Raw genomic sequence first — 25562 nt, forward strand, 5'->3', positions numbered from 1 at the left:
CCCTGTCAAAACAATGTTGCCTTCACGTTCCGTTGGAGAGAATTACGAGTTGCATGTTGCCCAACAAGCTGGTAAACATGACTGGGAAAGTGGGGATTTTCTATGATACAAGAGCAGCCGAGATGTGACGTTTTGGGAGAGCATGGAAGCTCAAACGATTATTGGCAAAAGTGATGTGTTTTGTTATTGTATGTTATTGTTTGACATTCTATATAAATAATATAGTTGTCAATAACATGCCTGATGTGTGTGTTTTCTCATTCTGCTGTGCTGCTCTGTGCCCCTTGACTTCTGGAAAAACAACATCTGCACAAAACTATTTTTGTTACAGTTTGTCCTGTTTGTTATACGCGGCCACTCCTATTTACGCCTTCCGTAATCGGAAGTAGGAGCTGACGAGAGCAAGTGAAGGCAGCATAGACCAGTGACAGGCCTCCGCGGGAAATTCAGTAAGCTACTGTTTTGTTTGGATGTGAAAGCAGAGCAGAGCAGCGTTCAGGTGGCATCTCACAAGTTCCTCACACTAATATTAGTGGACGTTGCTGCTTATTCTACACAGTAAAATGGTAAGCAAATTAATGTACTTGTTAACCTAGAGTTGTTGTGAAAGAGGCACAGAAACAAGTGAGGTCAACTTACCGGCTAACGTGGCTAAGCTAGCGTTAAGTTAGCAAGCTCCTCCAGTTGGGCAACGTAGCTATTTAGCTAACGTTAGCTGAACTAACCAGCAGTAACTTACCATGTTAACGGTAGTTACACACATGCTGCCATATTTTTAAAGCACAATTATAGACCTAGCGTTAAGTTACTTCATGTCACTCAGTGTTAAGTGATGTGACATGCATACACACATACACTCTCACACACACACACACACACGCACACGCACAACATCAATGTCCAACACACACACGCACACACGCACACAAACAACATCAACATCCAGTATGGTCAGTCCCATTAGCTAACTATTAAACAGGAGTATTCAGTGGCACACCTAGTTTGTCTGCTAAGAAATTGAAATTGGAATTCATTTTATGTTCTATTGTCCTTTGAACGATGAGCCGAGTGAGCTTTATAATAAAATGACTTCTTCTGCACATTTCTTTTGGTTAAACGATTATGAAAGACTTGAGATGTGCTTCAGAAATGTTTAGTTTATGTGGTAAAATTCAAAATTTTCAGCAAAAACTGACAGTGTTGTGCTTTGTGTAATATGTTTGTTTTGGAATATGTTTGTTATACATGCATATTGCAAAGTGCTGTATAGATCATGTCTTGTTTACTTGTGGACTGGGGACTTTGAGTGCACGAGACTGAAATAAAATCCATCAGTGAATCAATCAATCCCTCATACAGTGTTTACCTGCCCAAGAAATCAATCAATCAATCAAAAATACTTTAATAAGCTATTACTGTGTAACAGTAGCATAAGATGCCTACACTGAAATTATGCAATTATGCCTTAGGTTGCATTAACCATTCCCTTAATTTTACAGTCAAAAAAGAAAGGACTAAGTTTGGAGGAGAAGAGAACTCGCATGATGGAGATTTTCTTTGAAACGGTAAGTTGGATACAGGTGGAGCAAACGATATGAGGGTGCCTTTTGCGCTGTGAGCCATTTATTGTGAGTCCAGATTCTACCTTGACTGCATCGATTCAAAAGCTAATCACACTTCTTACTGCTCTGTATCTCTCCAGTTTATTTTCTGAAAAAGGAGAATATTGATTTAGGGGAATAATGATTCAGGCTGCCCACTCTTCATAAGGGAACTAAAAGATAACACACTGTAACCGACCGCAATAAATAAATAAATGGGTAGTACACTTGTATAAACTAGTATACTCTAGTGAGATTTAGGAGCTTTTATGTTCTAGTTTTGCAACAGATACTAGGGTTGGTCTTAAAAGTAATAGGCCTACATCATTTTCTCTGTCTTTCTCTCTCTTTCATACACATGCACACACGCACACACAGATGCTCACAAACATATAGCCTACTGTATAAACGCATTCAGGCACACTCATCTGTAGAAACTGCATTTAAACCCACCATTGTTGTGCTATGCTATGCTGTAGAAATTGTAAACTAGCCTAGCAAAGTGAGATTAACCATAGACTGTGACAAGACATGGGAGCTCAAATGTTAAGATGAGGTGGGTAAATTTTGAGCATAGACTCATTTTTAAAAAGTAGAAATACCTAATCTCCAAATTTGCCTGAACTAAACGGATCAAAATTTACAAAAAAGTATTGTACACAATTTCAGATGTAATTTGATGGCATTTAAGCTATGTTGGTGATGAGCCATTAAACAGGTTTTTCAGTCCCATGTCTGTCACATGTCTTTAGTTCTTTACAAGGAACATGATGATTTTAGGTTGGATTGATAACTCTGGTCCTTGCATGTATACATTCAGTTAGGCAACTTTGCACTTCATACTGTCTCAGTGATTTCGAGCCAAGTGAAGTCCCAGTTGAATCATCAGAGATGCAAGGAAATACAAAAAAGACTGAACAGGAAACCTGGCAATAAAACATCAAGTCTGGCGGCAATTAAAGGTTACAAGCCTCTAGAAATCATTGCACAGAAGAATTTTTGATTACATAAGAAAACACTTTTTAGTAGATGCAAATAACAAATATGATCTTTATATGTTCAAAGATATTTAGGCTCCCTGAAATGGGGGAACCATCAACAAAAATGGCTCTTTTTTTAGCTCATTAGCTAGTGCAGCTGGAAATGCCCTCAAGTTAAAGCCGGCAGTTTGCACTTTAACCTCATAGCCGTTGGGTAATTTCACAATGTGATAAGAGGGTTAGGGTTAGAAGCAATAAACTCCTAGTTTGTATTGCATTTTACAAATGTAGCACAAAGAAAATGGAGCCATAACCTCTGAGGTATTATGTCATATCTCAAGGCAATAACAGTATAAAACCAAAACATTCGATGTGTCCTTATATTTTTAGAGGTCCATATATATGCTTACTCATGTCCTTGTTTCAGGCCCCCTTTTACCTTGTTCTCTTTGATGTTTGTCTACACGATAAAAACGACTATCACATAAGTACACATATCAAACCTTTTCAAATCCTTTATTATGCTCTCTCACTCTCTTTCTAGAAAGATGTGTTTCAGCTGAAGGACATTGAGAAAATCGCCCCCAAGACAAAAGGCATAAGTGAGTAACGATTCATCTACAGAAACAAGGTGGACATTTTTATAAGTGAAACCTGATTTAACACTGAGTTTTTAAATGACTGGGCTGCGTATGCCCAGCTAGTCAAGTGGTTTAAGTTTGATGCCTCTGGAACCAAATGTGTGCGGTCTTTCTCGCCTGTGCCTCCCATACTCCTCCAGCTGTCTGATCAAATAAATAAAAAATGCTAAAGGTGAGTGAACAGAGCATTTCCCTTAAAATAAATAAATAATTGTGGGGCTGAGTCTGAGCGACACTTAAGTGCTTTCTGGGAGAAAAACACCATACGACTTTAAAATTCACATTTGCCATGTTTGGAGCCAGATAATTCTTGCATACTTTAAGTAGATTAGCATAATTTTCTCCCCAAAGCGCATCCAGTCATTATCAACAGGCAATGCCCCCTTATGCACTCGTGAAAACATGGTGACATGACCACAATATTACCATGGCAACCAGGACCACCACTGCCATTCCAGTCTGTATTTAGTTTGTAAATGTACAAGCAGCACTAGCCCTACCAATGGCTGTAAACTCATAGTGCAGAATACTGTTGAAAGGTTTAGGTTTTTCAGTAAATTGCATTCCCTCAACCTTACAGTAGAGTTTTACATAATGAGCAACAAGGGAAAATTTGCAAAAAATACAAGCATTGCTTTTAAAGTTCTCGGCCTTACACAGGAACAGAAATGTGTTGTGTTTGGGCGCACAAAAGAAAGACTTCTTTTAAAAGTGGACATAACATTAATCTGGTGAAACTGGATCTGGTTGCTTGGGACTGTGATTAAAAGCACATGTTTTTGACCCCTTACTTGGGCATGATGTAGTTACTGAGCGAATGGGGGAGGGGGAAGCAAAAGTCTGTGTTATGGGCACATTTTACTGTAGAAGGGGAGAGAAAGTGAGAGAGAGAGAGAGAGAGGGATAGGGGAATGTTTTCAGCTCAAATGAGAAATGAGTGGGGACTTGTGGAGTAAGGAAGGAGGGCGAGTGTAATAATATAATGTTAACCATTAGGAAGTGGTATAGTTTGCAGCTGAAAATAATAAAAAGCAATGCAAGAGATGTGATCAGGAAAGAGACTGAAGACTGTGGAAAAAGACTTCGCTGAAATCGTGAGCATGCAGAGTTTGATTAGCCCATACTGAGCGTTTGTTTTTATTTTCCATGCTGTTCAACATCCTCCCTGGACTCGGCACAGCTCAACACTTAACACAACAGATAAGCTCCTTCAGTTTTACAGCGGATAGGCTGAGCAGACGTGTGGGAATATCGCATTTCACCACCGATCCTGCTCAAGATGTAACTCTTGCTCTATTACACCCTCCCCATGCTATGTTCACTCAGATAAGTGTAAAATGGCCAAATAGGCTGCAGATGTGTGCAGATGGTCTAGTTTTGTGAACATTTGAGCAGAACGTCTTGGTAACAGTAGAAATGGGACACAGCACTGAAGTGCAAACTTGGTGCTGAGCTGTAATTTTACAGTCCCCAGTAGGATGCAATTTTATACCTCCCAAAAGATCGATCTCTAGCAAAATTTTATATTGCTGAATCAATCTAAGGTCTGCCGAGCTTGTTGCTGGTCATACCTCCACCATAAATCAGTGGTCCAGAAATCAAATCAACAATCCGCAAATCAAATCAACTCCACTGGAAAGGCAATGTAATGATGCAAAATGAAGGATGTGGACCAGTAATGTGCAATGAGCGCTCTTTTCTCCCGGCTGTCTTAAGCCCCCATGTCTGTGAAGGACGTCCTGCAGAGCCTCGTGGATGACAATATGGTGGATTGTGAACGAGTGGGTACATCCAACTACTACTGGGCCTTCCCCAGCAAGGCCCTGCACGCTCGCAACCACAAACTGGAGGAGTTGAAAAAACAGGTGAGAACACTGGGGTTTTAATATGAGACCCTCATGACCTCACATATCCTCAAAAGCTGCAGATTTTGCCAAACGAATCATAGTGAATATAGAACAACACACTGTATCCAGCATAGGGATAAACCTCAGTGATATATCTGTCTTGAGAGCAGTTGGTGTCAGGCCACATCCACACTAATACGTTTTCGTTTTAAAACGCATAACTTTTGCTACGTTTACGCCTAGCGTCCACACTACTCCGGCGTTTTCGGACCCCTAAAACGGAGACTTTTGAAAACGCTGCTGACCCCGTTTTAGTTCGAAAACTCCGGGATTGCGTTTTAGTCTGGATGGGCGGAAACGGAGACTTTTAAAAAACGATGACGCAGACACCCACGTTCGCTTCCTGATTGGGTCTTATCAGTCACGACGTCCGCCTTGACCGTCTTATACTCGTGTGTTACTTTCAGTAACAGTTCCGCCTCGTCGTCGGTCCAAGCAAAGAAATCTCTGGTCGTACTTTTCGCCATTGCTGTTCTTCCTCCGTAGTATTTTCTGCAACTAAGCAACCAACCGCAGAGTAGACAATCTGCTTCCTGTTTACACCGGCACGCGCATGCCCAGTGTACGTGAATGGTCATGTGATATGCGTTTTCAGGCGTGTTAGTATGGACGGAGATTATTTCTGAAACGCTCGTGTGGACGGAGATCGAAATTAGTGTGGATGTGGCCTCAGTTTCATGCCAGCCTTTGTTGTTTACACACATGCTGGTGAATAACGCCGCCCAGTATCCTAATGAATGTGAAGTGAGAATTGCCAGTTGAAAAGAATACTTGTAAGTGGTAATTATTAAATTTAACTATGAATTCCAATTAAAAATCTCTCATGTTGCCCTTAGTGGCATTTGTCAGAGAATTGGTGTTACGGCAAGTTTGAATTCCTCCCCTTCTGTGATGACCCACTTCCCTCTCCTGTTGCACAGCAGACAGATGGTGAGAGGGTGGTGACTACTCAGAGAATGCTGGCTGTCAGATTATCGCAGATTTCTGGGATACAAGTTAAATTCCGTAAAGCAACAATCTGTGACTAAATGATATGTGATAATCCCATAAGCATAACAATAGAAAGACATTATTGAGATACCAGAGCAGTTGATCATTAGATCCTAAAGAGCCATTGTCTATTTAAGAGACAACAGTGTACATTTGTGTGCTTAATATTATGACATAAAAGAAGGAAAATAAGGCTCTGTAAAGCATGTATGGTTATCAAGGCCAAAATGTGGGAGGGGGGTGAGTAGGGGTGTGATTTACAAATGTATCTTTTATTCTATAGCATTCTGAGGCAAAACAACGGAAAGTATCTCTACAGAAAGCGGTTGAAAAAGCGAAAGTGGGACGTCAAGATACAGTAAGAACATTTACCTACTCGTGCTTACCTTGTAACGGGAAAAAAATACAAAAATACCTTTTTTTAATAAGTTCTCAATGAAAGAAATTATATAAAATGAATTGTGGTTTATGGCTATCTGAGAATAAATATGACTGAGGAAATTGATCTTTCAAAGATTAACTGTGTGTGTTTGTGTGTGTGTGTGTGTGTGTGTGTGTGTGTGTGTGTGTAGAAGGATCGAAGCTCTCTGCTGAAGGAGTTGCAGGCTCTGAGAGAGGAGCGGGCCCAATTGCAAGCTGAGTTAGAGAAGTACAGAGAATGTGACCCAGGAGTAATTGAGGAGATAAGTGAGTACAAACACAACCTGGCTGATTTTTCAAAAAGTCTGTTGGAAGCTTAAGCATGAATCAAGTCTTTTCCAAGGGTGGTATTGTCGGTCGCTCGCTCTGTTCGCCACTTGATGGATCACGTTGCTCGCAGGGATTTAGACTGCAGACAAAATTCAACGTAGCGGGGCTGTTAGACTCGTTAGTCTTGTTTTTCATCGGTCACACAAAAAATATCACAATAAATTGTATTTCTATTTGAGGTCTTTGTATTTGTTCGCCTATAATATTATAAAAATTCATATAATGTCACATAATACAGGGACACACAGAATAAACACATTGAAAGCAACACAGAATAAACCACCAACCGCCATTACACTATGCTAGCAAAAATTAAGTTGAGAATGAATGGGGTTTTAAATGAGATTAGATTAATAGAAGAATGAGATGGAGTACTGGAGTGGAACATCAGGTGGCAGACAGCGGTTTCTTTGGCACTCAGTCAGGATGTCTCATTAAAAGTCCAGTGGAGAGGGTTGGGCGGTGTCCAAGAAACAAACCAGTTAAGTAGCTCCCATACTATTCAAATTCATTACCATGCGTGTTACCACACTAGATCATAAATGCAAAATTGTGCTTTGGGAGCTGGCTTGCTCCACTGCGGCCTCACACATTAAGTTGTCAGATATTTTATAGACGCATAACAAGACTTTGGCAAACATTAACAAATTCTATAAAGTGTTCAGGGATTTTTTTTCACCCTCTTTCTAGGGAAAGAGAGTGGAAATGATACCAATGAAGACATCCAACATCCAGTGCTGCACCAAGCTTGGCCACAAATCAAAAACACCCACTCACATTGGAAAAAACATAACTAGGAAGTGGCAATATATATTCTACACACTCTGAATGCTCTTACTGCTGCAACAGAGGCCTCTTCTATCTGGTCTTGCTGCTTCTACTAGCTTGTGCTCTAAAACCGAGCTGTTACCCTGTATCACAACATCTGACCTCTGAGCTCAGAGGGTTGGGATTAACAGCTTTTAACAACATGGAGGGAACGCCAATGGCCACGGCTGATTTATTAGCTGTTTATTTTTACACACCTCTTCTCTGGTATGGCTGCACGAACCGAGCGGCTATTAGTGGGGTTAGAGAAATCACTGCACTGCATTGTGTGTATGTCGCAGTCTTCTATCTGTCGGCACTTTTGTGTGATAGAGGTGTGTGTTACTTTGTGTAGCCATGTGACTTGTGGTGTCATTAAATTATCCGGTCTGTGTGATAGCTGCGTGTGTGTTACTTTGTGTAGCCATGTGACTTATGGTGTCATTAAATTATCCGGTCTGTTTACTCTCATCTCCCAATATGCCACCAGGAATCCCTATTAAGCGATCAGGCTACACACAGTTCTGTCATTTCTTAGGGCAACATGACATTTATATCCCTACTAACAATAGTCATTTGAACATGCAGGCAAGTAATTCTCAAACAGGACTAATCTACTAAGGACTACTCTTAGTCCAAATAAGACACTTTCATGTTAAAGAAACAGACAGTAATTATTTGAATGAGGCTTTTTAACTTTTAGAAAGAGATGGAGTGCCTTGAACTATTTTTTGGGGATTCCCTTTTGATTACCTTTCTATGCATATTCTGGATTTTTCCCAATTTGTCTTGTTTCCTAGTAATTATTAGATCTTTTGAAATTATTTGAACTTAAGTAGGTTTTGTGGCTCATCTGACCAGTTCAAGTAAACGTTAGAGTAATCCTGTGATTAAGCCAATTAAATTCAGTAAAGGCCAAATTTGTCTTATGATTTTGATGTAACCTCTTTCACATCAGGAGGCACAAGTATTATTCATTAGCCATAAAGGAGCTGGATCCTTAATTTAGATGAAAGTGTGAATGCAAAGTGAACTGGGATCAGATCAGATCAGAGTTGCAGTAAACCAGAAAATGACCCTCTTGTCCTCTGAGAAGGAAATGGCAGTGTGAATGAACTTCAGTTTGGCTCGTGTAATGTTAAAGGGATATCTTGACACTTGAGTCTAATTTTTCACCTCTGCCGCTGTCACATGTATGAATATTCTGTATTGGTTTTTCTGCTAAGCAAAAAAACAGATTGTTAGCATTTTTAGCTTGGGGCTAGCAGAACTGCTTGGTTTCAATGAGCAATGCTAACGAGGTTTTTAGAATAGCAAACACAGACCCGCGATATGACAACAGCCTAGGGATGACAAATAACAGGCTAAAATTCAAAATGGCAGTATTTATTTAAAAGTTTTTGGTGGTCCCAGAGACACAACTGCACTGTTACTGTCCCTCAGCAGAAACTCTGCCTTTGCGCCCTTTGATACGCTCACTGCCAAGCCTAATCACTGCAACAGCTGTTGGAGCCCCAGCTCCAGGAAAGTTCAGAGTTTTATTTTCAGCTGTTGGAATTATACTGTATATAGATTGCATTGTTTGAAAACGTAAAAGTTTTTCCAAATATAATATATTAATACATCTAAATATAAAAAAATAATTAGAAAACCGGTAACAAAGCATTGAATCATGTTATTGGGAGGCTTTTTGGTCATGTGATCTTGGCATTTTAGGTTTATCTTAGCATACAGGGTACTATATATACTTAGAATACAGAGCCTCCCCGATCTATTAATTGTTTGACTTCTGCGTGAACTCTTCTGTTGAGTCTGTGGAGTAGCTCTCTGATTTGTGGCAGCGGACTGTGTTGATCTGGTGAAAGTAGATGCCCCCACCTGTACCCCCACTGGATCTGCCCCTCCCCTGAGCACTGAAAGCTGAGGCCATGGCCAAATGTCAATCCCTCACCCATGTGTGTGTGTGTGTTCTGCCTAAGCTTGCATGATGGGCTGTGAAAGTCGCATAATGAGATCCATATCCTAAACACGCGTGACACACCCAGATCCCCCAGACAGACCCATCGTTAGTGAGAGAGGAGGAGAGCAAGCATTCTCTCACTTTCAATCTCCGGTGCTGTCTTTTCCACTTCATTACTGTCTCCAGTTGCCTACAGTACTTCACACTCTCTTCTCACAGCTATTTTACTACCAGGTACACCACACCACACACACACACACACACACAGTCTTGTTGCAGATAACCATCTCCCCCCCTATGAAACACTAATTGTATTCCCAGAGCCGTGTGTGGCTATGCAGAGATTGTAGGACACTGTGTTATGTCTACTCCTGAAGAGGGGGGTTGGAGTGAGCATGTATAATGGGCTCAGACCTGTTCTCCCTGGTGAGCAATGTTCTTGTCTATGGGATTGCTATTCATGGGTTCACTAAGCGTCCTCAAGGCAACAGGCTGTCGAGACACTTTGGCACCAGAACATTATTACACACATTATTTTAACCATTAGTGTATTTGTGTTTTTTAGTTTCTGCTTTTTCAGGAAAAGAAGTGTAAGTGGATCAACCAAATTAATTAACCATAAAGAATTTAGAAATGTCTTTTGACTGCAAAATATGTGTTCTACTTTGTAAAAGCCGTGTCAGTCAATGCACTACTTGAGTCCATTCAAGTCAGAGATGGAATCAAAAGTGTGTTTTTCAAGGTTGGGTCGGCTTAGCATGGGTTTTATTGATCCATGCATTCACCTGCCCTAACTTGCCTTCCTTTGGGCTTCACATAAAACCAGACTTGGGTAAACAGAGGTACCTTTTAAAAGCACTCACTGTAATTTCCACTGAAAATATTTGCACATGTTGGTTTTACTTACATATTACAAATGTTTATATACCATATAAGCACAGCCCTGTGTCAACCTTGTGTCTGTAGATTAGACAGTTAAGTGATGTTTAAGAGAGGCGTTTTGTCATGCACATGGCTGACATGGCAATATATGGGGAAGCAGAAATTGCACAAGTTGGACGTTGTTATTCAGCAAAAGGGTGGAGGGTCACACCGCAATAAAGCCTCATCCACATAAATGTCGGAGATGGGGAGAAAAGCCTCTTTACTCTATCTTTTGACTAATTCCCTTTTGGAAAAAAAGAAAGGAAAAAAACAAACAGGGAAGGAGAGATGCAGCTAGAAAGCAGGGGAGAGGGAGAGAGATGTAGGGGATCATCTTCTTTCATTTGGACCTATTTTCATATTGAATTTACACTACTCAACCAGGGCCACAATTTCAGTTTTCAAATGTATTCCTACTGCATATTGAGCACGACTTCACCACCCACCATCGACACCAAAGAAAATTCCAGTATTTATATGCATTGGTGAATAAAGTGTTTTCTGATTCTGATGTTGAATGCTTAAGGATCTCATTGTCAGCTCTGATCCACTTTTCTATGTTTGAAAAACAACTGTAATAAAAGTAAAAGTAATCATTTAACAAAATGAACACAACTAAGATGTATCTTATTTGTGTACAATGTGGCCTACTATAAAGAGCTTTTAGAACATCAAAGTTGATTCGTGCATCACTTATGTACAGCCAGCCACATTGCATTAATGCCTTTACCTCAAATGGGGATAAAACTGCAAACCCCCGCTCAGCAAAATATTTTGCATTGCCGCAGTCCGCTCAGCCAACAAGACTGATGTTAGTCAGAGTACTATTTATAGCTGACTGAGGAAGTCATCCATTAAAGGAATAGTTCAAAATTTTGTCATCATCTACCCTCATGTTAGTTGAAACACTGGTGAAGTTTCTGTGTTTGCGTTACATGCAATGTCAATATAACACAGAGCGAGTTTGCTAGTGCTCCTCCAAAACAACTGGAGTGAATGGAGACCATTTCTTTAGAGTTCCGAAAAGACAAGACACAAGTCAATAAACATTATGCCCAAAATATGTCCTCCTTACGGACAAACCAACATATATAGAAGCTCTCCACCTAGTTGTGAGCTTAAATACATGGTGGGGAGGGAGGACTGCCTTGCCTGGCCAAAGGGACTTTTGAGGAGGCGGGTGTTGTTGTGATCGGACCATTTTCTTTGTGATTCATCTTGTCATTGTTGAGAGAGAATAAATGTCAAAAGGTGCGAACGTTATAGCTGATTGAATTCATAAAAATGTATGTAGACTATGGGAAGAACTTGATAATATATGGTACAACAAGTAAAAAATCTTTTTGCAAGTAACAGACGACCTGCTCGGCTTTCAAAACGAGGCCACACTCACTTGTGGCTGCGTCCCCTGCTTGGTGCAAACGGTGGGGATCAATATTTACATTCATCATGTTGTTGCGCATCAGGTAAATTCCGGGTGCTTAGCAACTTAATGACGCTGCCTACCCTTGTTTGAGTGACACATCTGGCAACCAATAAAACGTAACGCTCAACGGTTGTGTGCATTCCGATTAGAGCACATTGTTCAGCTCCGTCTCAGGAAGCGATGTGTAGCTCGCTTGTCTAGGGACTGCCCACTCTTTCTTTTTAAAAAAGGATTATCCATTGAACTACCACTTCACTTATCCTAATGGCTGCCGGCTACATATGCAGCTCCCTTGTTTACCAATATTCTTGATGTCTTGTATGAAGCATTTTATGCCAGTTTCATTCTTTTTGTTTAATGTACTGGATTGATGTTAGTTGCAGAAAACATTTTCCACTCTCTCTTTCCTCTCAAGCACATATTTGGCCGATTTTGCATATGCGAATCAGTTTCATAAACATGAGTCACCAATGAAATAAGGCTCCAAGTAAACAGGACATGCTGTATACATTTGCAATACAAATTGGCTTATGACATCCTGTGTGTTTTCCCTTAATCTGTAACATTATGTAACATTCCACTTAGTATAGTCATAGTATCTTTTCACACTGTACTGAAGTATTATTTGTCATCTAACTGATAAGCTTATTTAAATGCCGTTGTTCCATGTTCTGTAGTTGTCTTGAAAGTTTCTCATCACAGGTCTGTGCTGATGCCTTGTCATAAGCATCTATGCAAGTCTGTTCTGACTAAATGGGATTACATTACAGTTGAATGAATAAAATAAGATATCACTTTATTAATCCCCTTGGGGAAATTCAGGAATCCACTGACTACATACAATTAAATGACTATTTTCTCTCCATTGGACAGATAATGTCACAATTAATTGATAAGTCAGCATGCACCCTTGAATGTCACTCTTTCATACATTGTGCATATTGTATGCTGCATGTGTTGATCACAAATTTTGTTTTGCAGGAAAGTCAAACATCGTAGCAAAAGATGCTGTTTCCAGGTGGACAGGTGAGTCAGTTTACCTAGTTAAATACATACAAATGTAACATGAGCAGATGGCCAGATGGCATAAAGGTTATTAGGTTAAGTTGGTTAGGAAGAGTCAACACTGTAGAGGTCAAAAACACATTTGCACAGTGACAAGAGCTTGCTGTCACACCTAGCTGTGGTGACAGATCATTTTGGTTTCAAAAATGCAAATGGAGGTGGAGGAAAGGTGCCTCTGATATATACTACATCATCATGAACAAAAGTTTGATTAGGCATCGCAATCAGCTTTTCACATTTTTCACAGTTTATGACCCCTGTACTGAGTTTCTACCAGTCTTTGGTAGTTTAGAGTTATCATCATCTATGTTACATGGTCGGTGGTGGGGGAATTTCAGCCACAAGAAACTGGTTTGTCTAAAACTTTAATGTTTTAAGGCATATACATTACCTGTGTATTCCAGTTCATGTTTTCCAATATTTTCGCATTTTTCAGGTGTTTAATCTGGTCAAATTTGGAGTTGAAGTATTGTCTTAAATTTTGCTGTGCACAAGGATGTATTGGACATCTATGTCAGCAATTGGAGATGCAGCACAGTAATTATTATTCACTATTTATTCATTCTTTGTCATGCCAGGGAGAGAACACATTATGGCGGTTTGCTTCACATTAGCCCCCAACAGAGTACTTCCAACTCTTCCAACTCACAGATTTCAGATGTGATCTCGGGAGCATTTGGTAGCTTTTGTATATTTTCAACTTTTTTGATCAGTGGTTAATCTCAACAGAACTTATTTCAGAAATCTTTGAGGGAGGGCGTTTTCCATTGCTTACTCTTTACAACACTCGCTCACAAACTGCAGCTCCAAGGCCACCTCAGTGTTAAGCATGTCACCTCCCAGCATTCAGCACCTAGGCTCTCTGTGTGCCCTATATGACCCGAGTGGTAACCTTGGAGACAGCTGTCCTTTTGGTGATCATGGTAACCAGCAGGGCCTGTCATGTTTGAGTCTTTAGGTAGTGGTTAGCAAGGGGTTAGTGTTTACATACCAGCTATCCTGTTACAGCAAATGACCTCAGCTTTAACCTGCAGCCTTGACACTGACACACGCCCTGACACATTTAATCTGTCTCACACACTTAGACACACATTACATTTGAATTGTGTATTGTCATCGAAATAGAAATCGTAGTACAGGTGAATGTTTTCCTACAGGAGTTTACTGATAAGCATCATGATTAATACTGTGATTCAGAGTTTACTGACTTAAGTCATGTACTTCAGTTTCTGATATAAGACAGGAGGTAATGTAGGGAAAGCTATTTGTATTTACTTGGCCTGCATGGGTGATTTACTGTTATTTTGGGTGACACATCAAACACTTTGAATTCAGCCATTTGCAACACCTGGAATGGAAAATGTTTGTCATTTGAAATTTTGGGGGGGAATGGGTTTTTCAATGTGTCTCATGTGTCACCTTTAAAAAGGAACTGGTTTTAGCAGATTTGTCATCAACTGAGTAAAATAAGCTATTGTCACTTTTCATCTAGGTCATCTAGGCTACTTGTATTATTATATTATCCCACTTCTGACTGCAGTACAGTAGGACTACCATTGAAGTATGAATGATGGATGATGTACTATCTTATGACTGTAGTTTGTCATCTTCACTAGAAAGGTTTTCCACATTGCAAATTCAACATCATAAATTAGGCTTGGCACTATAATATTTCGGGGGGGGGGGGGGGGGGGGGGGGCAGATACATTAATGTATTTCTACTTTTTAACCAGAGATTTTGATTTCTGTTTTCAGACAATGTTTTTGCTATCAAGTCATGGGCAAAGAGGAAGTTTGCCTTTGATGACAGTCGCATTGATAAAGCCTTTGGGATACCTGAGGACTTCGACTACATGGACTGACCAGCAGCCTTTCTACCACAGTTCATGGTGATGTGATGCGAGCACCGCTAAGACCAAGGACAAATAAGTATTTTGAAGCTTGAGTTTGAAGCTTACAAACCTTGTCTCAGCTATATTAGCTTATGTTCTGTGAATTAGAATGAGAATAAATGCACTGGAATTCATATTTATGGCCTGGGGTGGGCTTTGATTAAGGAAGGATATCTGTTATAACCTCAGTTGTGCTGGGGCAGAGGGACTTCGCCAGTGGATCTGTTGCTGTGATGGAACCAGAGAAGGCGCTGTGCTCGCCATTAGCGGCTGTGAGGGGTGAAGGGGGGGTGGGGGGGGGTGCTCTGTGATGCACACAAACTAGCAGCCTGCTTGGGACACCTGTTTGAATGAAAACTGAGCCCCAAGTTGGTGATGGAAATGAGCAGCCCCCAACCGTGTGAACCCATGCACACACACACAGATGTGTGAAAGGAATCACAAACACTACAAACATCAGTATATTTGCCAATGATCTCATTTATATGGTTTAAACAGATTGTTATGAATCAAATGTTTGGGCTCTTTTATCTTTCTATGTTCCCTTTTTTTTTATTGTTGCCAGGAAAACAAAAAGCTCATGCACTGCATCTCCTGCTGTGGCATCTGAACTGACTGCTCTTACCTGCCATTTAACAACATCCAGTCCTCTTAGTCCACAAAAAGGCTTCACAGTGGATATGTTTAGGATATGCTATGTTTTGAGTACCATAAATGTTAATGTACATTTACTGTTGTGTGGCAGCATCAGAAAGAACCTATTTTCCCAGTTTTGTTGCAAATAAAATCACCTGGTGAGTTGTACAGGCAGTTTTCTTTTTGGATATATCTGTGTTCTAAAACTTATTGTTTTGCAGTGTCCAAATGTAGCTACAGTAGGCTTTTAATATTACTTTTAAGTGTTTTCATTTGCTTAAAACTGCCAATTGACTGGATGCATGCCAAGCAATGAGTAAATGCATTCCTTTATCTGTTGCCAGTGGAATGCTGCAAAATCTTTCACAAAAGGACACAGCATTTTTTCTGTGCTATACACTCTCTGTATGAACAAAAAAAACCGGTGAGGACCATTGTTGCCGTGACATGTCCAGAATGAATATTATAATTGCCTGAAGCATCTGGCTGTTTTTCGTCAAACTAGACACACAATAGGTAGTAGAATTTCAGGTGTTTCTGTGTTTGCTCAATGACCTACTTGAGTGGTTCTCAAACTGAGGGTTGGGACCCCACCAGGGGTTGTGAGATAATTTATGGGATAGGGGGAAAACATTTCTACTATACAGATTTATTATTATGTGTAATTTGTCAGATTTTTTTCTATTTTGTTTTTTTTTGCTTCTGAAATACTAGTTTTCAGCCTCTCCTCTGATAATCAAAACAACCTGAAAAGGGAAAATCATTATTTGGTTGAACTGTCCACCACTCTGCATATGCAGCCTATGATGGGGTTTGCAAGTAGGCATCACTTCGTTTTAAGGGGTCACAAGCCAAAAAGTTTGAGATCCACTGACCAAGCTGACTGGGCCAATGCTTGTAGAAAAAAAAAAGCTGGTGATGTCACATGCCATCTGTCCAGATTTAAATTTCAAATATGCTCCACGCTAATTTTGTGCCAATCACCCTCTGGCACTTTTTTGTAAATGAAAAGTAAGTATCCAAACTTTACTTTAAATATTGATTCGTTGTTGAATGGTGAATTGTTGAGTCATTTGATATTTGGAATTGTCTATCCATTAAGTTTTTCCCGCTTGTAGTGCTCCTTAACACTTAATTTAGTTATTTGCACCAGTAGGTGCAAATATCTAAACCAATGTTATTATTGGCACCAGTAGGTGAAGATAAGGGGGTAACAGTTCAACCTCCTACTAAATAATAACATGCTGATTCAAATGTTAGAGTTAACAATTACGTATTCAAATATATAGACAAATTTAATGTGCTGTTCAAAATATGTATCCTGGAAAACCTAGGCTACTGATTAGAAGTATAGTAGTGTCATTTGAAGCAATAGTGATCCAAAATAAATATTCTACATGCCTGGCTGCAGCTTTGTAAGGGAGTGTCACACCCACAGGAGAATAACCTGAGTGTATATTCATGTGTCTACCTGCCCAACCTGTCTGAACTGTGATTCATGAGCCTGACATGCTGAATGTTATGGCTCCCAAGCCCATGCACATAGTTTGACTCCACCCCTAACTTGAAGGCTGTAAGTAGTACCAGCTTGTTTGCTTGTTTGCTTGAAACGTTTCCCTCTTAAGAATGCCATATAGTGCAATAAATATGCAAACTAAAAACTTTCACTTAACCTAAACTATAGGCCCCTCAAACATACTTAGGAACATTGCTTTAGATTAACATGTGATATGGATGTGATGGACAGTAGACCACTTAATAATTGACGCATAGTTTGTGTTATTTTCATAAAGTCATAAAGTAGGATCAACAAAACTGTTCGCCATTTCTACCAGATCAGTGGATTATTCCACATTCTATTCGTGCATACAAGAGTGTACATTGTGTATGCATACCCAAATAATATCCGAACTGCATGCATTTAGTTAAAAGTTTGTCTACTTCACCTTCAACAACAGACACGTAAACAGCTTTGGTTGCAAGTGTGACACTAGTCTGCGCCCTCACTGCACAATGTATTGCAGCCATCGGGCTCGAGCAGGGAGGGAGAGGGAGGGAGCTGCTGCTGCTGAGAGAAAGAAAGACAAACGCAGCGAAACACAAGGCAGGCTGCTAGCTGAGAGGGCAGCATGGCGGGGCTACGGGACTTTCAACAAGGCAGCCACTGTCACAGGAAAACGTGGATTAATATACTACTAGGAATACTACAACTACTTTTACCTTGTGTACAGCATGGAGGGGCTCAGTTGCAAGGTCTGTAAACGTTGCTACTTTTCCTTCAGAGAGAAACACCCGTTGCAAAAATGTAGCTAGGTTGAGTTGACAGCAAAGACGAGTCTTAATGGAATAAAGGATGGTGAGCTAGGCTGGCCAACCACGGCACCCTTATAAAATAAAATGGACGTAAATTGTTCTGACTGCAGTCATAACATTTCGATTTACAGTAACTTAAGTGAGAGCTTGAGCTTGTAGCGAACGTTAGCCTACCTGCCCAATTTGTCAGCCAGCTAGCTCATGTTAGCTGCCAGGTCTCTGAGCTGTTTGGTTCATCATAAGGATATTCAGGCTGTAAAGTCGTGTCGGGACCTCAAAGGGCTCTATCCCAGCTGAGGTTATCTGTGTAATAACGTTACACAATGAATAAATGTAGTTAGCTTTTGTAGGTTAAACGGGCGTTAGTTGGAGAGATGTGTTTTTACAAGTTGGTTAGCCTGCGAGCTAACGTTAACCTTATTGCTACTAGCTAATCGAACAGCCTTTGTCAGCCCGCTGAGCCGAAGTCATTTTCTCTGTTTTCGGTTTTGTTTATCATCCAAGCTATCTCAGCTCAATCATTTGCACTGACCAGCAGTAGTACTAAAGACTTACAATTAGCAATGTCAGAAGCCAGAAGCCGATGTGTTTCTTATAGATGGTGTTTACCTTGTTGCCCAATTTGCAACGCAACACCTCACTGTTGCTTCATTTCTTGTCCCTATCAAGCTCTGAGTCAAATGTCCACCAGCGTGGTTGAGGTCTGGCAACCAGAAGAAGCAGATCCATTAGTCCCAGTTCAGGTAATTATATAATTTCTCTTTGGCTGTATTTGTATGGAGGGGGGTTGAGGGTATGTTCAAAACATTGATCACCCAAAACTGCATTCACACTCGCACGTGTATAGTCAGTGCATCATCCATTGTGTTTGGCTCCACTTTGCAGCCTATTGTGCATGTGCCTACTCAAGGAAAGATTAGTGACAATCCACGACTTTGTGATCCTACAGTTGTGCAAATATCACAGTTAACTAGTTACCAGTTATCTCACGAAGGAATCCAAGCAGCACGGTTCTGAAATCAGGGCGGGAAGAGGTGGCCATGCGCCACCTGCCATGTGGCTTGTTATTTTCTTATTCTGTACATGGTGTCCATTGTTGAGAGCTTCAGGCAGTAGTACAGCGAGAGCACGTTAGGCATGAGGTTGTCATAGGATGTTGATTACTACTTTGCAATTCTCTGCTGCTCCTTTTATTTGCATGAATTCTTATTTGATTATGCACCCTTGTTGTGGGTCTGAGCTGCAGCCTCCTACACACTTTTAGGAGGGCCGCCCTGCAAGGTTCTGCAGGAATGTTTCTTAGTAGGCTGCGTTATGTAATCCTGGAGAGAGACAAGCACAAATTGCAGCAGTTCCAGTGTTTACTGATAACCTGTCATGAAGTCACCAGCTGACTGTCATGTTACCTGAAGGGGTGTGGCATTAGCAAGTCTTATGTAAATAGATGTGAATAACCTGATGATGGCATTAGCAAGTCTTTTGCAAATGCATGTGAATGACCTGATAATTAGGTTGCTTTAAAAAATAAGTTAAACAAAAATAATAATAATAATAATGCACAGTAGGCCCAACTAACTTAAGTAAAAGTTTATGTTCATATTTTTCAAGGATGAGTAGTAGGCTTTTGTGAAACTTTAGACTTATACAGACAGGTCCTCCTATCCCAAAAAGCATACTTGAATAGTAGATTTGGTTCTCCACATGCTATGTTTGACATTCTGTGTCTTAAAATCTAGGCTATATTTTCCCTCACTGAGCTCTGCAGTCTGCACACACAATTACTATGCACATTCTCAGGCCAAAGATAACACAGGGGCAGTTGATTCAGCATTGAATATAATTGGCAGATATTGAGGATTTAAAAAAAAAAAAAAAAGGTAAAGTGCATCAGGTGTTAGTGTTGTTTTTCTCTACTCACCAAATACATCCCCACCTTGCAGACCAATGGACAGATGCTAGAATTGTTGACATTGTTAGGTGTCATGTTTAGGAAGGGTGGGGTGATTGGAGTGACTGTCTCAGTTACATAGGCTGTGTGAAATAGAGCATGGCCGGGATTTCTTTCTTCTGTAATCCAGTGCTGGTAGTCAGCCTGTTGGGTTGAGGATATTGCTGGGTGCACGTTTAGGTGATGTTGCAAACAATAGTTTCCTGTGCCCATGGCTTCATAGTAAAAGTCAAATTGGTCAATTTGGGCAGCAGGGATCACAGCTGAGCAGAGTTTGTGAGAATAATCAGGGCTCTTAACTGTTAAGGCTCAAAAAGTCAGAGGGACCCCAAAAAATGTAAATTGCTTCAGCTTCTTTTTTTTCTTTCTGAAATGTGGGACAAATGTCATTGCCCCTACACATTCATTATGACAATTCTTCTATTTGTGACTTTTTCCATACTGACATGCTCTGTGTTTATGATTAGATTGCCCATCATGTGTTTGCATGGGCTGTACATCTAAGTAGGTCGTTTCCAATGCACAGTCATTGTCCCTTGGTTTACTGAAGTTTTCCATCTCTTTCATTGTAAGATTTAAGCCATCAGCAGTGTTGACATTCACTAATGAATATGATAACAAGTGTCCAACACTTAAGGCAAAGTATTTTTGATTTCCATGAACAGGTTTTTGTTTATATATGGACTCTTGTCATCAAACTTTAAAACCCCTGCTTCCAGTTCAAAATGTCTGCAACCATAAGGTAACCTGTTGTAACAAGCAGAAACGACATGTTCTGTCAATGTTGTGCTTAACTTGCAGTGAAATCTATTTTGTCTTTCTCACTCAAACCATTAAAAAGGCTTGGGGATATAGGCTACAGTGCATAATGAAACAAGGATAAATTTATAACTTTAACTGCCTACAGGCACTATAACTGCCTCTAGTTCTGATTCATTTTGAAACAAAATTCTCAGAGTTGCATGAATAGTCTTGGAGCTTAACGAATCGTCTTGTAACATTGTGATGGTGTAGCAGTGCTGCTTATGCAGCTGCTGTTGAAAGAATGGCTCTGCAAAGTGAAGCTGAAGTTTGATTGGTTAGAATAGGGTAGATGACCAGAAAGGGTTTTCTTTTCTGCAACCAGAAGCAGCTATTTGCAGCCATATCTGTGCTCAAATTTGATTTCTAGTCAGCACAGTTCAAATTTAGGTCACATATGAAATTAAAATGGTTGTATTTAAGAGCCCTGATAATGTTATACAATCTATATATATCAAGGTGTCTTTTATTTAATTGTACAAATACAATTCAACATTCTTAAAGGTGCACATTTGTCTTGGTGCTTAATTGGACAGTATGCAATGGAGAGCATGAGGAAAGAAGGGAGAGAGATGAGATAATGTGCATGACAGATCATGATCTACAGTAACCTCCAGTGTAGTGTTGCACAGAAAGCCGGTATATTCGCAGCACTCCTCAGTTTGGGTTGTTTTGTGGTATGGTCATGAAGCCATGCTACAGCCAGAAGGCCCCAGATTGTTCCTATGGAAACCGTATGTTCTACGTTTGGAGAGACCGAGGCTTGGGAGGTAGTTCCTGTTTATCTCTGTGGCCCACGCATGGTGCACATAGCCTACTCTGCTGTAGTTAACAGTGTAGTACAGCAGTGTTGTACAGGATTACCTACATGGCAAGCCACATTCAACCACATTCAATGGAAGTAAATAGTATTGCCTGCGTGCTTGTTGGTTGTTTATCGTTTTCATGTAGGCCTACTGTCCTACACATCTTGATTTCACCCTGTATGTGTTCTATTGTGTTTTAATTTGAAAATAACATTAAGCACATAATGAATTAAATTATGTTTTGAATGTAAAAATGTTTTTCCTTACAAAAACCTCGATACTTAGCAAAAACACACTTGGACACCATCTGAAACATTTGCAGCCGCTTGTGATCTGGAATTCTGAAAGAAATGAAAGTGTGTAATAAATCACAGGCTTCTAAAAAAAAACCTTAATCATTAATTTAAAAGGGAATAATTTAGTATAAAATAAGTTGGCTTGTTATTCTGCAAAAGTAGAGACATCCCTGTATAATCTTCTTAGGGGAGATAGCTGGAAAATTGAGTCTTTATGGATCGGGTTGGTTTAGCCTTACACAGGCTAATGTTTTGACTTCTTAAACCCCAATTAGTAATTCATTATCAAGACCTGAACTCAGGCTAAAGATTATCATGCTGAAAATCACTATTTCACCAGCCCTGTTGGTACTCAGGTGCTGTTGCATAGATTGTAGTCAGATTACCAATAAGAAACATTTTACAGTCATTCATCTGCAATACAGTAATACTGCATTCACATTGTGGCAATAAGTGGTAGACGACAAACTGGATGCTCATAGTTTTCATTAGGAGAACAACAGTAAACGCCGCCAGCGCTGGCAGAAAGCATCGCCTACTGTGCCTGCAGCTGGAACTTGGCAACAAGAGTTGAATTTTCCCAACTTTTGCCTACTGTGGCAGCAAAGACAAAACGGATGTTGAAAAGTCTGCCAAAATGGATGCACACACAGCCTATATGCTTGTACACCTGCTCCTCTTGAATCTTCTTGATCTAATGAAGATAAAATAGTGAATAAGCAAAAGTTTTCTTCTTACTGTCCGTCAGGGAGAAAAAGATGTAACGCCCTGGACTATTCCAGTTCTCTGATTGCCGTCCTATTCATTTACAGGGGAATTGTATTCAGTACTTTATGCAAAATATAATCTCTTAGATATTTTGAAATAAAATATTGAAAATGGCTGCACAATGCTATTTATCAGATTTATCACAATGCTATTGTTGGTGTATCAATGCACATCGAATGGTTGAACCTCTTGTTTATGAAAATCATTATGGCAGCAAGTAGGCAGTAGACTGACATCCCATGATGCCGACTGATATGACGTTTTTGTAGGCTACAGTTTGAATGCAGAATAAATAATTTGCAGTTTGTAATTTTGACCATGTTGTTTGCTTCACTTTTTAGGTGGAGAAAGAGCGAAGAAAAGATGGTCTTCCACTGGAAGAAAGGTATGCCCTTGTTATTGTACTCAAGCTCATCTTCTTTAGGAACAACATGAAACTGCACCAATGTTTTGTTTTGTTTTTTCACACATTTGTATTGTATTTCACATTCATGACAGTCAGCAACCCCAGATGAAAAGGAATAAAGCAATTTAGAACACTTAATTGCCATATCATACACAGTGTTACACATATAAATCTGTAAATTCAGACATCATCCTGAGAAAGACACTCAGACATGCAACAGTCAGAAATGCACAGCACCAGTTGTGTCAGATCGCATGGTATTCATGAGTGGCACTCGGCAATAGGAAGAGACCTCCCACCAGACCGCATCACTGCCAGAAAAGCCAACCGAAAAGTGGATGTAACACGCATCATAGTGAAGTTGTTTTTTTTTGTTTTTTTTTATTCATCTCCTAAGTATAGAGTAGACAGCTGAGTGTGGGTTTGGTTTGTGAACAGCACAATGGAAAATAGGCCTACCTCTGCATTGCTGAAGAATGATATTGTACTGTAGTATAGACCAGAATTGTTGTTGTAGGAAGTGTATCTTGGGAATGAATTTTTACAAAATCTTGAATGTAACACCACATGATTTCAATGTGAATAGCCTATATTTTTCTAGAAATTATACGAGGCCCGTATTGCAAATTATCCCATTTATTTAATACCACAGTCTTGAATATGTAAGCAATTCATAAAGAAAACCATGTGTATTAAACTAGCACAACACATTGCAGCTATGCGGTGACAGTATGTTTTTGTATTCATGTAGATGAATGGCATGGTATGGTCTCAGGGTTGAAGTACTGAGGGTTGTAAAGAAGGCTTTTAAAAGTCTTCCCCTGTATGCAGGCTATGTTGTTTATGTTCGTGAGTGAGGGGGTGTGCAGGGGAGAGAGTTTGGGGGCGTGTGTTAACGAGCCACAGTACTAAATTCCAGACTAATTTTAGAACTCCTTGAAAGAAAATGGAGGGGAGGTCTATCTTTCCCAGCTTGTTTTTTTCCATAGAAAAGCTTTTACTGAAACATCAACAATGTATGGCATTATTATTTAGTAATAGGCTGGTGGTTGAGTGAGTGCACAGAAGCACAGCAATCTTTAGGCTTGTAGGCTACTCTTCTTATTGCCCATAAAATCATTTTTATATAAGTCCCAGCCTAACTTTTATGATTGCTCCTGGTTGATGTTCTCTTCCGTGAGAAGCCCTGCCAGAAATGGAGCGGGTCATACCATATATATCTAAACAGGACTAGCATGTTCCCTACACTTCACTCTAAGCTTAACTATTTGTTGCCCAGAAGTTTGTACCTCAGCACATGAAGTAGAATTTTTGCTGATTTGTCTCTGCACAATATTTATAATGCTCTGCATGACTTGCATGATATGGTACTACTAGTGAATACTATTGAGTTATCGCATTATCTAACCATTATAATGCTCATTAATACTTATTATTATCATAATTATTAAATTAAATAATTATCGTTATTTATTTAATTCAATAATTATCATTATTTATTATCCCAATATGACCGTATCATGTATTTGTGCATTCATATATGAAATGAGGTGGATGATGATGTCCAAATTTTAAAGAACACAGTGATAACGCCACATAGTTTAAAAAAACTAAAAGGTTAAAAAGCTTAGCTTGTCAGTTTGTGTCTTCAGCCTGCTACTGTGCATTGGACGGCTCCAGACATTAAATATTAAGCCAAGTTAACAAGCAACACTCTGGACTGCATGGTGCTGTGACATTTAGATTTTACTATTTGGTATCATGATGCATACATTTTATAAAGTAAAATTACAGTAATGTGACAACCTTTCATCCTTAATATAATTTTTCTTTGATTCAAATGCAACAAACAGTTGCTAAACAGTGTGGCAGTAGGCCTATTTTTAAGTCTATGGAGGTGAGAGGCAAAGGAGGCTTTGTAGTGCTGGTTGACCCCTAGACATCCAGAGCTCTGGGCTGCGAGGCCTCTCGTGCCTGGGTTATCAGACACTTGGCTGGGTTGCCATCACTCCCTCCCCGCCTAAAGAGCAAAGCAGGCTGGAGATAATGAGTTGGGCAGAGGTTAGTGTTAGTTTCTGTCACCAGTCTTCTTACAATCTCCCACTTTCTGGGTGTCTCTGGCTCTTTTTTTTTACTTTAATCTCCATATTCTTTTCTCTGTTGTCAAAATACCCATGTTCCCTGGCCATCCTGACAGACCTACTCTTCACCACAGCACAGTGGTAATAGCTTTATTACTTGTGCCATGTGGCTTCAATTTGATCTCTCTGTCACTCCTTCTGTCTCTCTGTCTGTTACAGAGGAGTGTGAACACCAGTTGACCCAAACTCTCCTCTGGTCCTAACCTCTCCCTTGGAGCATGGTTGAGGTCACTGCTAACATTGACTTTATTTGAGTTAGATCCAGGGGATCAAATGGCGCCAAACATAACTTGTTATTTCTGTACTGTGGCAGTGGACAGAACCCTTGTACTCAAGCTCAGTGGCATGCTTGTTGAGAGGCTGAGTTTTTCTTCAAGGGCAGTTGCTCTTGAATAAAACAAAACTTTGTACTAAGGTAAACTTCCCCCTTCAGCATGTGGATATGAGAGGACCTGACGTGTGTGTTTGTATGTGCATGCTAATGTGTGATACTGGTAATAGCCT

General features: G+C 40.0%; 2 protein-coding genes across 2 annotated transcripts in view; both read left to right on the plus strand.

Annotated features, from left to right (window-relative positions):
* Window positions 1–357: 357 nt before the first annotated feature.
* mnd1 (meiotic nuclear divisions 1 homolog (S. cerevisiae)) lies at window positions 358–15865 on the plus strand. The gene is made up of 8 exons (XM_071914501.2): window positions 358–566; window positions 1500–1565; window positions 3126–3183; window positions 4939–5087; window positions 6403–6477; window positions 6692–6806; window positions 12968–13012; window positions 14807–15865. Exons 1-8 carry the CDS (start codon window positions 564–566, stop codon window positions 14911–14913), a joined length of 618 nt encoding a protein of 205 aa, XP_071770602.1. The 5' UTR covers window positions 358–563; the 3' UTR covers window positions 14914–15865.
* A 1803-nt stretch (window positions 15866–17668) lies between these two features.
* tmem131l (transmembrane 131 like) overlaps window positions 17669–25562 on the plus strand; it is a 44295-nt gene continuing 36401 nt past the window's right edge. Inside the window, exons 1-3 of the mRNA XM_071914464.2 lie at window positions 17669–17832; window positions 18562–18635; window positions 22853–22896. Of these exons, the coding sequence (XP_071770565.1) occupies window positions 17709–17832; window positions 18562–18635; window positions 22853–22896 (242 nt within the window). The 5' untranslated portion in view covers window positions 17669–17708. The remainder of the gene's footprint in view (window positions 17833–18561; window positions 18636–22852; window positions 22897–25562) is intronic.

This window comes from Centroberyx gerrardi, chromosome 3 (assembly GCF_048128805.1).
Source record: "Centroberyx gerrardi isolate f3 chromosome 3, fCenGer3.hap1.cur.20231027, whole genome shotgun sequence".
Classification (NCBI taxonomy): domain Eukaryota; kingdom Metazoa; phylum Chordata; class Actinopteri; order Beryciformes; family Berycidae; genus Centroberyx; species Centroberyx gerrardi.

Coding starts and splice junctions, on each gene's coding strand:
- mnd1 (XM_071914501.2), top strand. Junction 5,088..6,402: donor TGGAGGAGTTGAAAAAACAG/GTGAGAACACTG, acceptor TTTATTCTATAG/CATTCTGAGGCAAAACAACG. Junction 6,478..6,691: donor AAGTGGGACGTCAAGATACA/GTAAGAACATTT, acceptor GTGTGTGTGTAG/AAGGATCGAAGCTCTCTGCT.